The following is an 18,234-nucleotide window of genomic DNA, read 5'->3' as shown; positions in this document are numbered from 1 at the left end:
AGCAGGAGACAAAATGCCAGCACAGACTGGTGTTCTGTGCGGTTTCCACCTTTTACACAGAAAGGTCCTTATTGAACGGCGGATTCAGAGTGAAATGCAGCAAAGAGGGGCTGGATCCTTTACATTACCGTTATAGCAACAAGAATTAGTCAATATGTAATGGCACCTTAACAAAATATATACGTCAATTGGTGCCGTGATAATCCAAAGGCTTGTTTTCAGTGAACTGCTCCTCCCTCAGGTTTTACTGAGCCTCAACAAACAGCACGCCAAAGTGTGCATTTCCATCAGGGCTATTAATCGTGGTAACAAAATTGAAAAAAAAATCAAAAAGCTAAAAAGAAAATTAAACAGGAGGTGGGATCAGAAAGTTCCCCTGACAAATACTGATTAACCGCAACATTTTATACAACTATATCAGAGCATGCATTTCCATCTGGACTCACTACTTTCAGTAAGGTTTCAAGTAACCATGGCAACAAAAATCGAAGATAGCAGAAGATTACCCTGAAACAAAAAATGAAGAATATAATTCAGCCTTCAACTCAACAAGTAATTGACCAAAAAGCAAGAGGAATTCTTCAAAAATTATCCAAAAGATTTGCTGAACAACCTGAAATGAATTAAGCTCTTCATTATGTTGATCAAATGGTTGGCGGGTTGGGGCATGGGATTTTAAAACTCATGCCTGCCCCAGAAGGAAAACTCCACAGCATAAAAAATGACTAATATTTTACCAAATAACTAACAAGGATTTTCTTGACTGACCCACAAGAGCAGTATCAAACTCCTCAACTTAACGTTATTTAAAAGCTAAATGATACGAATGCATGCTTCATCAGTGACATACTTGATGCATTACGAAAGGGCTTAACAGTAACATGATACAAAACTTCTTGTTACTCAGCTAATTAGTTTAGAATTGAATTTCTCCATAATCATTTAGTAGGTTTTTTTTGTTAATAAATGCACTCTGTACTACAATCTAAAGAATAACATTCATTCATGTCATTTCATAATGACAAGTAATGAAGGATTTTCTCAGACTACGTTAAGATCTTACTGCATAGCAACTGCAGTTATTACACAGGTCTTGATATAAACCTTTAATCAGTGGTTTTCTAGACAAAGTAACTCCCTTTGCCTGACCTGAAGAACATAAATCTAAATTACATTTACTTAAAAAGGCTAAATACCTGATTAAATTATAGAAACCTTGCGGCTGAGTGGAAGAACTGATGATCATTGATCTCTGGTGAAAAAACTCAAGAGCTTGTGGAAGACGACACAAGGTCCTAAGCAGATACTCTCCACCAGGGGGCGGCGGCACTAAGACACATTAAACAGACTTTTGTGAAAAAATAAAACAAATAATTACAGAATCTTTGTCACTTAATTAAATCAGTAAACATTTCCTTTTTTGATTTTAAGGTCCAGATGTCTGGTTTTGTATTTTTTCTCAACACCAGGGTCTGTTTAGCATATGTCGGCCATATTTGGAGTAAATCTATCAAAGAATAAAAAAGCGTGAAATTGTTACCTAGCGATTCCAAGGTATTTTGCCAAAAAGTTATTTCATCATACATTATACCAGAAGATAAAAACAATAAGATGAAGTCAAAACAATTTCTTTTTATTCTGCGGCAAAAAGGAGAAAATCCTGCCAAACAGGATGATGTTTCTTCCTCGTCTTCTTTCAACTGTCACTGGAACTCCAGATCAATGTTAAAATAACAATGTTAAATTAAAAAAAAAAAAAAAAAACAGCACAAACGGCATGTCCCTTTACTGACTGCACGTGTCTGGACGAACACTCTGTTTTAAACCAACACCAAGATGCACACATCAGCTAACTTACATCATTCAGATTATTATTGTTTTCCTGTTTTTTTCCCCTCTGATTGGCAGGAATTTGTTTCCGCAGATGTTTAACATGATCAGCGTTTCCTGACCTAAAAATCTTACTGCGTTCAAAGTTGCGTTGCTTCTGCCTGCGACCGGATGGGCAGCTGAACTGACACAACACCATTTAACAGTGCAAATGTTTAACGATGCTCCTGGTGACCAAAGATAAAGAGCCACATGTCGCCCGAAGGTCCCGCAACACAGGCCCGTGTATAAGTGTGTGTGCGCAGTGTCTGTGTTGAGCAGCTGCAGAAACACATGGGGGATGAGGAAAGGATACCTGCGTGGTGCCACATGATGCAACTTGCCTCTATGCTTCAGACTGACGCTGTAGTGTGAGTGGGCCGCCATGGAGAACAAGAGTGTGCACGTGTATGTGTGTGTGTCTGTCTATCTATGTTCTCCCCATACCGCCACACTACTGATATTTCTGCTTAGGTACATGCAAAAAAATATGTAAATAAAGTTTAGTGCTTCCACCTCACAGCACAAAGGACCCTGGTTCTTTTCTGTGTGGAGTTTGCATGTTCTCCCACTGGGTGTCCTTCGGGTGCTCTGGTTTCCTCCCATAGTCCAAAAGCATGAGGTTAACCGAAATACACTGCGAAAAATGCCCAGATGTGTGAATGTTGTTTCTCTCTATATAGGGGCGGCATGGCCCAAGAGGTTGAGCAATCGTCCTTGGAATTGAACATTCCGGATTTTATTCATGACTCCTCCTAGTGTGTCGAAGTGTTGTTGAGCAAGTTGCATAAGTCCTAAACTGATTCCCTACTGCTAAAGGTCCATCCATGAGGGCTTAATTGCAGAGGACGAATTTCCACACAAGGAATTAATACAGGATAAATTATTGTCATAATTATTATTATGTGGCCCTGAGTTTGACTGGTGACTAGTACAGGGTATGCTCCGCCCCTCACCCAATGACAGCTGGGATAGGCATCCAGCATCCCCGCAACCCTGACTGCAGGGTAAGGAGAAGATAATGGATGGTACGAAGCTGCAAAATTCTTGCCTCCTCAGCCATCATAGGAAAACTACAGGAAGGAACAACCCCTATATGAGCTGGGTACGGGATTCATTTTTTGTGACACCATGTTGGTGTGGGGGCACCCTCGAAATCCCCTGCCCACTGGCCCAGTGTAATTAAACTCACCCCTTTTTTTTTTTTTTGAACCAGCAAAAATGAGAAATTGCTCATTTGTGTCAGATCTATACTAGAGTTGGTTCATTAATAATAAGACCTAATGTTGGCAGGCTGTCATGCTATATAGGAACTTGGAGGGGCATATGTGCAGGCGTGCAAAAGTCAGCGACCTTGGTACAATGAACCAGTGCACAAAAGTCACCAATATTTACTTCCTGCTGCACTGGACGCCATACAGCGTATGAGCTTCCCAGCAGATCACGTGCCCTGAGAAAACACCCTAGGACTTTTAGATGTTTTAGAACGGGCAAAGTGACTCATGTCCAGAGAATGTGTTATCTTCTGCCCATCACCTTGTTTAACCCCAGTCCTCATATGGGGACCTAAGAGTTAGAGTCCCCTAAACCTCATACTCCATTCTACTTCACTCTACGACACGTTGTCCTTATATAATGAGACCTTTAGTGCCTCCTACGGGCAGCAAACGCACACACTACTGCTAATTATCCCTGCAGCATGTACAGATATTAAGGTGGGGCCAGTTCTTTTGGTGAATGTCCATTAACTCTCCTACTTTAATGTACCTCAAAATACTTGACAAATATGGGCAGGCACAAAAAGCTGTGATGCCCCAGAAAACCAGGAAGTGCAACTTTGGGGAAGTTTGAACTGCGCTGTAAAATTAGGAAAAGGAAATTAACCCACAGTGTGCATGTGAGGGTAACAATTTTTCTCTGGTTTTGTGAAAAGTAGTTCCACTTCTACTGCCTAAACTCGTTGCTGGTAAACAGAGAAGAAAAAGGGGGGGTTAGGTCTCGGGAGTCATTCAGGTGACACTGACAATTCAGCTTTTCCTCGGGATGTTTCCTTAGAATGTTTTCCAGGTTTTCCAGGAGGCGTGCCAGCTTTGGAATCAGTGGGATTGCAACGAGTCTGTTGAAAAAAGCCTCAGCTTCAAAGTCAGTCAAATGAGGGTTAGGGTTAGGGATGTTCGTCTGACAGCATCGTGGTGCGTTCAAGTACAAACCCCCAATTTGGACTACATACAGACTGGATTTTTTTATATTTTGTGTGTGTGTGTGTGTGTGCGTGTATGTGTGTGTGTGTATGTGTGTGTGTGTGTGTGTGTGTGTGTGTGTCCGGCTTAGGAAGGAGCCGACCCTCGCTGATGTGCATAAACATTGCCCAGGCTGCCAGCCAAACGTCTGCTTTACCAAAGATCCTCCTAAATTTTTCCAGAGCGACAAGAATTTGTCCCCAGAACCCTGGTCTCATATCATCACTTAAAAAAATCCTAGGTCCTAACATGAAAAACAAACAAACAAAAAAATAAATAAATAAAACTAATGATTCCAAATGATCATGCCTTCCCTAACTGCGTTTCTCATCATGACACTTTTCTTGGAGGAACCTTCGAGAGCGCTCATCCTGGGCAGCCATATCTATTTGAAAAAATTAAAAATTAACGGTTCTCCAAGTGAATCACAGTGCAAGAGCACTGTCCACTGTCCTTCTGATACCAATATCCAATCATTCTCCTTCCTGAATGTTCTCTGCTAATGGCCGGAGCCCTGTGCTGCTTCTGAACTCCAAGCAACAATAGTGCAGCTCCTGCTTTGAAACATGTTATGACTTGCTTTTTCAAGAAAAAAAAAAAAATCCAGACACCAGAAGTCTGATCTGAAACACACGCACACACGCACAACACACACACACACACACACACACACACACACACACACACACACACACACACACACACACACACACACACACACACACACACACACACACACACACACACACACACACACACACACACACACACACACACACACACACACACACACACACACACACACACACACTCCTCACAGGCGCTAACTTCACCAAGTAATGAGCTGGCTGCCGTTCCAGCTGAATCACTCTTAGCACACACATGTGATCAAATAAAAGTTTTGGTATCTGGACGGTTAGCACATGAAAGTTTCAATATAGTAAAACCTTTTAATTCTTCTAAATTAAAATGTTGGAGGAGCATCAAAAAGCCATAATCTCACTGGATTTTTCTGATTAGCCCAAAGGTTGTTATAAGAAGAGACATCAGGTCAAAAATCAAACCAAAGTAAAAGCTTCAGTGGGGAAAGAAGTAATTTGGCATATCCCATCCTAAATCCCACCCAAAAAAGCAAAATTCAGACAAAAGATAGTTAGCGAATTTTAATCAAATCAAAATATTAAGTTATTCAAAAAATGGTTATTATATATTTTTATTGGACTGAACTCAATTCACCACTGTCACACATCATTATCTCACTTGGTCTTTTCTCGCTAGATCTCTGTGTTTTCCCCAGTAGCTCACTTTATAATTTCCCGCTCTATCACTTGGTATTATCCCCACTTGGTCAATATGAATTTCCTATTTAGCTCACTCCGTATGTTCCTGTATGCTCACTTTGTGCATCTCCACTAGCTCATAATTTTTTCCTGTTAGCTTGCTGGCCTTCAGTGGATGCCTTCATTATCCTAAAAATCTCCTATTTTTAAAGACACCACTGAAAAACATGCTGCTTTTTTGTTTAACGATGTACAATGAGAGGATGGCTTTTTTTTTTTATGCTGCCCTTGGTGTTCCTCAGGGAAGTAGTCTCAGATCTGCGTGTCAGGAAGCATGAATTTTCTAAAAAAAAAAAAAGATTATTAGACTCAATTGTGTATTGATATGAACATGCCATTAAATTACACTTAAAGCATTGAGCTAGAGACAGATAAAAATACCCCGATTCCGTGTGAACGTCAAATTGAAATAACTTCAGTTTGCCCTGCGGCTTGAAGGTGCCGCAGCCCCTCCACTAGAGCGGGGATCCTGCAGTGTGCCCACGCGTCAGCCTGCATTCACAGCCATTCCAACGTATAGGACACATACTCGGTTCATTCAAGAAACCTGCCAGGCAGGTCGGGTAGGTATTTAATGGGGTAAAAGATAAGTGCCAATGATAAGTGTACAGTAGATGCACGAGTGTGCTGCTAGTCAGTCACATAAAGAAGTAGTGATAATAAAATGAAATAAATTAAAGCATCACTGCAGGAAGTTTTGCAGAAAAATAGACACTCAAACATCTAGTTCATTATTCAACTTACAAATTCTCATTAAATGAAAGCTTCAATTTTTCTTAATTTCTGATTTATTAAAATTTCTTTTGTTTATTTTTCTTGGATGATGCAAAAATTGGATGGAGGACCACGTTAAAGTCGTATTGAAACATGGATTTCACCAAACAACCAACTTAATTTTTTTTTATCCCATTAAAAAAAATTGTATCTACTCAATGCGGAACTGGAACCAAGCACATACGCACACACACAGACACACCTAAGCACACACGCAGCTTTTGGGTGGATCTCGACCGAAAACAAAAGTGAGGGCTAATCCCATCATCACCCGTGTGTGAAAACCCAAATGATCAATATTCAGGCAAAGACCTGATCAGTTAGTTGTATCTACAGCTGGGTGCCAGCTTTGTCTAGAAGTTGATATTTGGTTAGATGTAGGTTGTGACATTTGATTTACATCCTCACAACCAGCCAACGTTAACACTGGAGTGTTTTTGAAATGTTAACTCACTTGATATGACAGGCTTTATCTTGAAAATACACATGCAGAATCAGTCTCTGTCCAAAAAGGAAGCTAAAGCTTTTAATACACACCTGAGCCTGAAACAACACACTGGTTTGAGGGTGTTTGCATTTGTGTGTGTGTGTGTGTGTGTGTGTGTGTGTGTGGGTGTTTGCATTTGTGTGTGTGTGTGTGTGTGTGTGTGTGAGCAGGAACTGTAATGTGATGTTCGTCCTGAGTTGCATGCCACATTTGGTGACACGTGTACATTATTCTTTTCTGTGTGTTAGCCAACAAAAGTGAGTACTATGTTGTGCTGTGTGTATTTGTGTGGGGGTGTGTGCATGCTGTCAGCATGAGAATGTATCGATGTGTATTATTTAAAGATGGCAAGGAGTGGAAATGAGGTTTGTGGCTGTCTCGTCTTTACTGCACATAAATGGGTCTTTGTGATATTAGTGTGTGTGTGTGTGTGTGTGGTATAAAAATGTGTGTATTTCTCCTCTGCCCAGATGGCTGTGCTCAGAGGCTGGAGCTACTGAGATGCGTTGCCAGCAGTGAATACTGATCAGAGATCACTGTCACATCTACAGAACACACACACACACACACACACACACGCACACGCATGCGCACGCGCACGTGCACACACACACACGCGCACATGTCATCCATCTTCGCTTGCACACCTCCACTTCCACATGGTAGAACTACTAATTCACACGGTGGCGATGCATCAAACATGCTGATGCTGTGCAGGTCATGCCCCATCGCTGCTGATTGTGAGGCTGTCTGTCACGCCTCTGGCCCAGCGCCATGCCGTTGGCCATTTTCATCATTCTATATCCTTATATTTTGGATAAAAATCCAACTGGTTTAGGAAAAATAACTGCAGTGTGTTACAAATTTACAAATCCAGTTATGCATAATTTCTTTACTCAAGATTATTAACTGGAAATATAATTCTGCAAATAAAACAGGAACAAATAAGATTGAAGTGACAGGTACTTTTGTTTCTTTTGTCAATTCATCCATATTTAGGGTTGAGTGATTAGAATATGGATCTAAATTGAAAATACATCTTAAAACCCTGATCCCAGTTGCCAATATGTTGGGGAATTTGTTTATCAATTCATTTCTCCCTTTGATATATTTTTCGAGTACTTTTCATTGACTAATTTAATTATTTTTTCTTGCATACTTCTCAGACATTGTTTAGATAATTCTGGCTTTTTCTTAACACACACACACACACACACACACACACACACACACACACACACACACACACACACACACACACACACACACACACACACACACACACACACACACACACACACACACACACACACACACACACACACACACACACACACACACACACACACACACACACACTCACACACACACGTTTCAAAATTCATGCTAATTTATATTTGTAATGATGTTTCATGGTGGATTTTTGCCCAGATCTTCTTTTGTGTTTATTTTTGTTTTTTATTCTTTTTCATACAGCAGAATACTAACAAACCAATAACTAAGTGCATTAGCCTGCAATACCATTTTGCAAATTTCATCCAGACAAAGATCTGTTCTATCGATCTGACATTAATCCCTTCATTTGGGTACCTGGTTGGTTCTCACTCCGCCGTGTTTCTTACAGTGAGTAATTTGTATTTTCTGTGCTTTTCCATCCTGGCAGAGATGGTTTTCTGAGCATTTGAAGCTCAGATCAAATCTTGAAAGTCGGGAGTCTCAAGTTTTCTGTTGATGTTACGAGAAGTATAAGCGTAACACAGCAAAAACAACAAACACTGAGATGCTGCTTTGAGGGTCATGTGACCCTGATAGTTGGAAGATGTAGGTCTTCATGAACTTTTTCTTTTTTTTTTTTTCTATAAAATGGTGGGAATTGACACACGGAGGACTAAATTAATGTCTAATCCTGCACACATTAGAACGGCATCAGGTATACAGGAATAATTTTCAGACATGTTGCAGAGAAATTATTAATAAAAAGAGAGAACCTTGAGAAATGTATCAAACTGAAATACTGAATAATAACTTGAAAATCAACAAGAAATGGTTTTAAAAAAAGACCCTCAAATAACCAAATAATTACTTATTCCATCAATTTTAATCTGGAAAGAGTCTGTAAAATCCTCAATAAATTACATGAAAGAAGTTGCAAGCCTTAGAATAAAAAACAAACAAACAAAAAGGTAAACAAATAAATGTCATCCCTTTTTCAATTCATCTTAAAAAAAATGAATTCGGACTTAATATCGGGTTCATGAGGGACAAGGGACAAATCACGTTCAGCTCACCACATCACAATCGATGTGAAGGAAAAAGCCATTTATTTCGGGAACAGGAATCAGGATGTCAAATTGATGCGGTGGCAGAAGAAGCTTAACAAAAATTAATAAATAAATGAATCAAATATCTCGGAGTTCATCGTAACAACAAGAGGTTTCATGTCACACAAACGTAGAAGAATCAAGATAATTTATTTTCAATGTTGTCATTCTGTGATAAGCAAATGATTCTGCCAACAATAGTTAAAGTTTTGCAGCAGAACCTGCTCTCTAATCTCCAGATTTGTCTTTTTATAATATTTTATAATGAAATTATCTAGCTGTTAATTGTCTGGGCATATTCTTGTTTTTTTGTTCGTTTTTTTTGGTTTGGGTTTATGAAGAAGCAGGAAAAAAAACGGACAGTTGAAGAAAAAAAATATCTGTAGCACTGGTAACTGAAAAAATTACAGGCAATTGCCAAAATAAATCTAGTGATGTTCTGCCAAATCCAGGTAAAACTATGGGGAAATGATACCAGAAAACAGGAAAAAAAAAGAGAAATGTGGAATCATATGGAATCATGTTATTGCAGCAAAATAAGGAATCAATTACTAAATCTGGAAACTAAAATTAAAGAATTTGTAATGGGGGTAAAGGGGCATAATATAACAGAAGGAAATAACATTGAGGGATTGTCAAAAAAAGGCAATAAAAAAATAAAAAAGTGAGGAAAAAATATCAAAGTATGGGCAGGAAATTACCAAGGAATATTAATGTAGTAGTCTGTGGTAGTTCACAACTGCAGTAATAGCCTTTCACTCGATGCCTGCGAGTGGCTCTCGGTTCCCCCGTCAATTCCCGCCTTTAGTTATCCAGGGGGCAGCGAGGTGACTGGGAGCTGGAATCAAATCCCTCGACAAGAATCGGCCATCGACTGCACAATTCTGTGCAGAACTTCATCCCCAATACCAGAACCACCGAGTCGACTGTGTGACACTGAGTGAAATAAATGGGGTATGGCCTGATCCAGTAAATAACGCAAATGCAAATATGCGCGCGCGCACACACGCACACACAATAGTTCTGCCACTGGGCTCACACCACCTCTCCGCTTCTAACCAGCTCCAAAGCAAGATTAATGCAAATTATTCGTCGGAGGCTGAACCTCGGCAGTGTCCATCACGCATGACACACGCTCGGCGTTGTTTCGCGTGCGTGCTGCGTGTTGCTCACGCACGCAGGCACATGCGCGCGCACGACAATATCCTGACAAGGAAAATGTGTACGAACCCCCCAAAAAATCCAACTCGGAGAAGTGGACCTTGCATATAAGCACGGAAATGTAAAGGAGGATTTGTACGTGTGCATGTGTGTGCGCGCGCGCACACACACACGCACGGGATCATAGACCGCGCACGTGCATTACCCCACCAAACATTGTCATTGCGCAAACACACACACACAAACAAAGGACACGCACAGCGAACCGAAGAAGGCTCTCGATTAGAGGTGAAACGTCTTCATGGAAAGAAATTCAAGTCCAGGTGCCGCGAAAAGATTTTCGACAAGAATTAATCATTACCCAGATGGCTGAGAGCGTCCCTAGACAAGACACAAATGCACACGCACACACGCACACGCTGTCAGCCTCGGCATTCCTATGACAAAAAAAAAAAAGCAGTGCGAGGAAGCACCTTCATCTCCCTCCTCATCACTACACCTCCAAATAGCCTCTGGGCTCTCAGAGGACTTTGAGCGAAGGGAGAACTCGCCGCTCTCCCGTGGCTGTCACCAACACCAATCTGTCTGTCATTGTCCGTCCCCTGCATGCACGCACACAGGCAGGGAATATATGGATGCACACGTCTAACCCCCCCCCCCCAAAAAAAAAATTTAAAAAAAATCAGCCAACAAACAGGCGTGCACGCACACATATACGCACACAAACACAATTTATACATATAAATTCTGGCACTCGTCTGGACAATACAAGAGAGGAGGGAAAACGAAATAAATAAAAAGTGCAGGAGGCGGTAAGGGGGTTCCTTTCTGCATTCCAGCGGCTCGACAGGTAAGGGGGGGGGGGGTGGAAGGAGGTGCAGCGCAGACCCTTCCTCCTAACGCCGGGCAAGTCGAGGGGGGAAATTATGATGCAGGATCGTCTCCTGACGCATTCCAGACATAAACAAGGAACGCACATGAAAAAAAAACAGCGGGAGGAGGAAGAGCGAAAGAGAGACGGGTAAGACTGCGTGAAAACAACTGGCTTCCTACAACCACACCTCCAACAGCAAATATTCTAAATTACACTCATTTTTAAATGTGCATATGTATGTATAAATATATATATATTAAAGTGCACGCGCCGAAGTAGTAGTAGTAAACAAAAGGAGGCATGCACACAAACATCTGCAGCCCCTCAGCGTGGAAGGGTGCTGCACATTTCTCTCGTCTTTTTTTTTTTGTATTTTTTTTTTCCTCTCAGCGCCGAGACGGAGGGGTGTGGGGTGGAGGGAGGGGGGATCTCAGGTTTCACAAGGTAGGGAACCCCGAGGAAGCTCCCGGGGAGGGAGGCTGCGTCGTGCGCCCGCCAAAGCGGCGCCCACATCGTCCACTTACCCAAAGGCACGAAATGTAGAACTTTGTTGGTCTCCATATCTGAGCGAGTGGTGGCGAGCGCACACTTCCTCTCGCTCTCTCTCTTTCTCTCTCTCTCGCTTTCTCGCTCGCTCACTCCGGCCGCCTCTCCTCCTCCTCCTTCCCCCCCTCCACGAGTCAACCCATCATGGTTATGTTATCCTGCGCTGATGAGTGTGAGATCACCTCTGCTCCGCGGCTCGGCTCCCTCTCTGACTGTCGCTCAGACACATGCAGTGACTCAGCCCCGCTCCGCCTGCCGCCCCCCCCCCTCCTCCCGCAGCAACGGCTGGGTCCTAGTGCCGGCCTCTCCTCCCCCCTCCACCATCGCCATCTCCATCTCTGCCAGTGGCCATCAGCCTATAGCCGGACTGTAGACTTGGCGTCGGGACAACCCCCCCCCCCCATCCTCCCGCTGCTGCTGCTGCCCCCTCTCCTCCCTGTGCATGCAACATGTAGCGCTTGTGTCAGACACACTCTGGTCCTTGCAGTTTTCACCGGCGGAGCAGGTCTATTTTTTTCAGTAACTTGCCTGTGTCGTATCTTGCTGATTGAGGCATTTCCTGCTGCAGCGGATTTTTTTTAAATTAATTTCCAACATTTCAATCATCCTCACTGATTTTTGGATCATTTCATATTTTAAATTCTGAATTTCCAACATTTGTGCTAATCCCTGAAGGCGTCCTCAACTCAATGATAAACAGCCTGTTATGACGGAGTTTATTATTTAATCTGATTTCCAGGTCACAGCTTCTTTGAGGGCTCCTGGTTTCAAAGGTATTTTTTTTTCCAAGGATCTGATTGTCGATTCCAAACGATTGTCGATTTTTGCTGGCCCTTTTTCTTGCTGGTGGTTCCTTGATGTTTTAATGAATTTTTGGAGTCTCTTTCCCCCTCTCTGTCTATCAGAATTCATTCAATTGAGCTCAATCAAAAACAAAAGGACTTGACTTAAAATGAGTTAGTTTAACAAGAAGGATTGAGTGAAAATGTGAGTCACGCTTCTTTTATGTATGAAATAATACAGGGTGGGATTTGAACTGAATCTTAAAGTCGGCTGATTACAGTTAAATAAATGATATCAGAGCCAGAATCTTGGACTGATGTCAGGCCAATGCCAAGCCAACCTTTAATCCACAAAAATTTTAAAATCCAATTTGAAATCATGTGATCTGTTTATCACCGGGACAAAAATATTTAAATATCAGCCGAATTTAATTTCCAAATATCAGTTAGTGGCTTCAGGAACCAAGTATTGAACTGTGGCACAGTTTGATATGCTTTTTTTCTACCCTAAATCGACATAAACACTGACATCAAAAAAGAAAAGAAGCCAGAAGCTCCAATTTCAGAGTGCAACATGAACTCATCCTGGCCTGGTTTCGAGGCTCCTTCACCCAATACAAGGCCTGGATTCGAACAGTAAACAAGAAAAACACACACTCATGACTCGCGTGTCAAGAAATCATGTGGTTGCCCCCCACCCCCCACCCACCCCGACTCCCGGGGTGGGAAACATCCTCACTTCCTCCAGCACTGGGACAGATTCCAACCTGCCGCCAATTCCCGGTTGCCTGAACAATAAATATCACACAGCTCAGATTATCTTGATCATTATTGGTGAATATCCTTTCTTCTGCAGGATAGGCCGAAAAGAAAAGACATTTAAAATTCCAAATGTAACTGCTTTTGTTTTTAAAGTCAGTCAATTTTTCCTGATATTTAGCCAATTAGTTATGCATTTTGTGATGGTTTTCAGCTGTATAGCAACAATTGTTTTAATGTTCTGTTTCTCCTGGTATTTTGAATTCCAAATAAATTAGCAGACTTCCGATCATTGTCTTATATTTTCTTGGTAATTTTTTGGCTCAATTTTAACAGGATTTTCTGGATATTTTTTCTTGAGCAATTTTGTTCAAGGATATGTTCTCACTAATTGTTTCCTTAAACTGGGCAACATCTTCAACGCATCTTAGCACATAAGCCAGGGAAGGTGATCGCCTGATGACCAGGCTCAGCAGGAGCCATGCTAACATGTAGCGCTCTCCAAGGGATTTTTTTTTTGCTATTTGTTTTTTTTTTATGGCAGGTTTGGAGTAGATTCTAGCCACAATTCTGTGGTAATTTCTAGCCAATTTTTTGGGACAACTTTTCAACTCATCAACTTTTATATTAGCGAATCAAAAATAAATGTTAGGTGAAAGTGATGAAAAAAAACCTTCAACTTAACAGGAAACAAATAAATTAATAGAAATATAACTATTATAGTCTCACGATCACATGGTTCAGTTTGGTTTTTTTTTTCCTGTGGATCCTGTCTGACTGTCAGACAGTGAATCACTTCACCCCTAGAATACATTTGTTTTCCGAGATATTACATTTTTAAATCCTGGAAAATATTCAACGTCGAAAAGCAGCAGCTGCTTGGAAAGAATCTGAATTATGAAGAACCTCCGGCGTTTCCAAGCACATCCTAGTTCACTGGAGCAATGCTGAAAGGTGACTAATAGGACAGAGACCAAGACAGGCCACAACACCCAGCAGCAGACAAGATGGAGCCCCGGGGTTTTATTAATGACCAAGTTTCAAATACTACAAGTACGTCAAAACAGTTTGTAAAGATAGTCCTTTTTGGTTCGATTCAGCAATCTTTACTTCAGAACTAATACCAGACTGCCAGTTCTGAATACAGCGGAGTGACTAAAAGTTCAAGATACTTGAGTTAAAAGTATGTGAATAAGTGCAAGTAGCCCCCCTGCTGGCTCCTGACTGAGACAGTAGTACTTTTTTTATTGCAAAAGGTCAAGGTAATTTCTTTGTTGAGATGGTTCATTTCATTTGTTTTGAGGAGGTGAGGAGAATCTTGAGGAGAATCTTTATTTGGGTGGGCAGCCTCGGTTGCCATGGTTACTCTAATTCTTCGGAAAAATGTTCTGATGGACACAGTTTTGGGTTCGTATATGGACACTTGAGGTTCTAGAGCTCTAGGAGAAATAGTTCTGACATTCCCTGCAGACAGAAACCTCAATTTACGAGATTATTTAGATCAGGGACTGAGTTTGTAACTCAATTGTTCGTATATCAAATATATCCGCATTGAAATGAGTTCAAACGCAATTAATCTGCTCTAGCCCCCATCTCTGTGACATGATTTAAATAAGGAAAATGTACTTTATGAATGACAAATGTATAATGATAATACATAAGACAATGTAAAGAAATAAACTGGTTTTATCAAGTGTATTTACCTTAAAGATCGGGCAAAGATACTCGCGTAAGAGGTCAGGAGAGGTTATCCCATTTCCTGCTCTATCACTTAACTTAGCTTAATAGCTACACACTTAGTGCTACAATGTTGCTTCACTTTATCATCTTTGCTTCCTTTCTTCCTTTCAGCTTTTTCCTTCAGGGGTTGCCACAGCGAGTCAATCTCCTACATCTAACCCTACTCTCAGTATCCCCTTCTCTCACATCAACTAACTTTGTGTCCTCTTTCGCCATATCCATAAATCTTCTCTTTGGTCTTCCTCTATTCCTCCTGCCTGGCAGTTCCAATCTCACCATCCATCTAAGAATATGCACTGTACATGACAAACCATCTAACCCTGGTTGTCTGATCTTATCTCCAAAACATCTAGCATGTGCTGTCCCTCAGAGACTTATTCCTGAGCCTGTCCATTCACTAAATTCCCAAAGAGAACCTCAACATCATCTCTGCTACCTCCAGCTGATTGCTGTTTTTTTCCCCTCAATGCCACTGTCTCTAAACCAGTGGTTCTTAACCTGGGTTCGATCGAACCCCAGGGGTTCGGTGGGTCAGTCTCAGGGGTTTGGCGGAGGTCAAGACACACATTGGTGATGACATCACTGGCTGCAGGTGATCACGCAACATAGCTTGGCCTATCCGTGCTGCAGGGATTTTGGCGCGCTCAGTTGTAGTAACTTGTGAGTGTCGTGATGGTACGTCATGTGATTTCTTTCTTAATATTTGAATCCCTTCATACTAATTATGTCGGGCAAAAAAAGAAAGCGGTCGGAAGAATACGCACAATACGGATTCACATGTATGACGGAACGTGATTGGAATCGATGTCCTAACTGCATGATTTGGAATGACAAGATGAGCAATTCTAGTCCAGCACCGGCAAAACTAAGGGAAGGCTTCCTTAAGCTGCATGGAGATGGGAACTACAAGAACAGAGCGCTTGCTGAATTCAAGGTGAAGGGAGCCAGATTCAATGAAAAGGCTACTCTGCCTGTTCTTTGTACCCATCAACGAAACGATCCTCGATCCAATAAAGAAGGGTTCGGTGAATGCGCATGTAAAACAGGTGGGGTTCAGTACCTCCAACAAGGTTAAGAACCACTGCCTAAACCAAACAACATTGCTGGTTTCCCCACGGTTTTGTAGACTTGTTCTTTCATTCTGCCCGCTACTCTTTTATCAGACATTACCCATGACACTTATCTCCAGCTGTTCCACAATGCTTGAACCCATTTCTTCAACTCTTTTGCACACTCTTCATTGCTCTTGACTGTTGACCCTATGTACACTGCTCAAAAAAAATAAAGGGAACACTAAAATAACACACCCTAGACACCTGAATGAATGAAATTCTTATTAAATACTATGTTCTTTACATAGTTGAATGTTCTGACAACAGAAATCACACGAAAATTATCAATGGAAATCAAATTTATTAACCCATGGAGGTCTGGATTTGGAGTCACTCTCAAAATTAAAGTGGATAAAAACTCTACGGCTGATCCAATTTTGATGTAATGTGCTTAAAACAAGTCAAAATGAGGCTCAGTAGTGGGTGTGATCTCAACATGCCTGTGTGACCTCCCGAAAAATCCCTGGGTGTGCTCCTGATGAGGTGGCAGAGGGTCTCCTGTGGGATCTCCTCCCAGACCTGGACTAAAGCATCCACCAACTCCTGGACAGTCTGTGGTGCAACATGACATCGGTTGATTGAGGGAGACATGATGTCCCAGATGTGCTCAATTGGAGTGAGGTCTGGGGAACGGGCAGGCCAGTCCATGGCATCAATGCCCTTATCTTGCAGGAACTGCTGACATACTCCAGCCACATGAGGTCTAGCCTTGCCTTGCATTAGGAGGAACCCAGGGCCAACTGCGCCAGCATATGGTCTCACAAGGGGTCTGAGGATCTCATCTCGGTACCCAGTGGCAGTCAGGCTACCTCTGGCGATCACATGGAGGGCTGTGAAGACCCCCAAAGAAATGCCACCCCACACCATTACTGACCCACTGCCAAACCAGTGATGCTGGAGGATGTTGCCGGCAGCAGAATATTCTCCATGGTGCCTCCAGACTGCCACGTGCTCAGTGTGAACCTGCTTTCATCTGTGAAGAGCACAGGGCGCTAGTGGCAAATTTGCCAATCTTAGTGTTCTCTGGCAAATGCCAAATGCCCATAGTATTGGGCTGTAAGCACAACCCCCAGCTGTGGATGTCAGGCCCTCATACCACCCTCATGGAGTCTGTTTCTGACCATTTGAGCAGGTACGGGCACATTTGTGGCCTGTTGGAGGTAAATTTGCAGGGCTCTGGCAGTGCTCCTCCTGTTCCTCCTTGCACAAAGGCAGAGGTAGCGGTCCTGCTGCTGGGTTGTTGCCCTCTTACAGCCTCCTCCACACCTCCTGATGTACTGGCCTGTCTGCTGGTAGTGCCTCCATACTCTGGACAATACTCTGACACACCAAACACCCTTGCCACAGCTCACATTGATGTGCAATCCTGGATGAGCTGCACTACCTGAGCCACTTGTGTGGGTTGTACACTCTGTCTCATGCTACCACTAGAGTGAAAGCACTGCCAGCATTCAAAAGTGACAAAAAAAAAAAATATATATATATATATATATATATCAGCCAAAAAGCATGACAAGAGGTCTGTGGTCACCACCTGCAGAACCATTGCTTTATTGGGGGTGACTTTCTAATTGCCTATAAGTTCCACCTGTTGTCTATTCCATTTGCACAACAGCATGTGAAATTGATTGTCAATCATTGTCGCTTCCTAAGTGGACAGTCGGATTTCACAGAAGTGTGATCTACTTGGAGTTGTTTAAGTATTCCCTTTAGTTTGCTAAGCAGTGGACTTAAAATCCACCATTTTCTTTATCTCCACTCCCTATAGCCTCAATACTCCACTTGGGTTCTTCTCATTCACACACATCTTGCTGCAACTAACCTTCATTACTCTCCTTTCAAGAGCATACCTCCACCAATTTTTTCCTCCACCTGCTCCCAGCACTCACTATATAACACGTCATCTGCAAACAACTATGCCACACTTAATTGATAAACTTAATTTATCAACAGGGTGAATGCCGATCCTCTCGCTGGACTCGCTTGTCCTCTCCAGATGATGCTCATGGTCACGGCATCCAACCAAGAACAACTTCATCTCTTCATGGAAAGACAACATGCACATATCGCTCATGTTTTTTTGATGATTTTTGCTGGGCTAACCACTGGCCAGCAGATCAAACTGTTTATACCTCATTTCATGGACAGCGGCGGCAACTTCTTCATAACTCAAATCTCAGCTCACATCGCAAAAGAAAAAGAAATGATAAAAATAGTCAATTAAGTGAC

General features: G+C 42.1%; 1 protein-coding gene across 4 annotated transcripts in view; it reads right to left on the bottom strand.

Annotated features, from left to right (window-relative positions):
* The window catches only part of slc4a11 (solute carrier family 4 member 11), a 117,846-nt gene that overhangs the window by 78,655 nt on the left and 20,957 nt on the right, over window positions 1-18,234 (bottom strand). The window contains exon 1 of one of the 4 annotated variants that reach the window (XM_086152389.1): window positions 11,591-11,819. The exons of 2 other annotated variants lie outside the window; for them this stretch is intronic. In XM_086152389.1, coding sequence (XP_086008515.1) covers window positions 11,591-11,627 — 37 coding nt within the window. In that variant the 5' untranslated portion in view covers window positions 11,628-11,819. Of the gene's footprint in view, window positions 1-11,590; window positions 11,820-18,234 lie in introns of those variants that run through there. One more of the 4 variants, XM_086152414.1, reaches the window with a different exon arrangement.

Source organism: Fistularia commersonii, chromosome 1, assembly GCF_037954325.1.
Source record: "Fistularia commersonii isolate RoL2024-O1a breed Wild chromosome 1, RoL_Fcom_v1.0, whole genome shotgun sequence".
Classification (NCBI taxonomy): domain Eukaryota; kingdom Metazoa; phylum Chordata; class Actinopteri; order Syngnathiformes; family Fistulariidae; genus Fistularia; species Fistularia commersonii.
The sequence above is the reverse complement of the archived record's forward strand: the minus strand, read 5'-3'. Positions and strand labels throughout refer to the sequence as shown.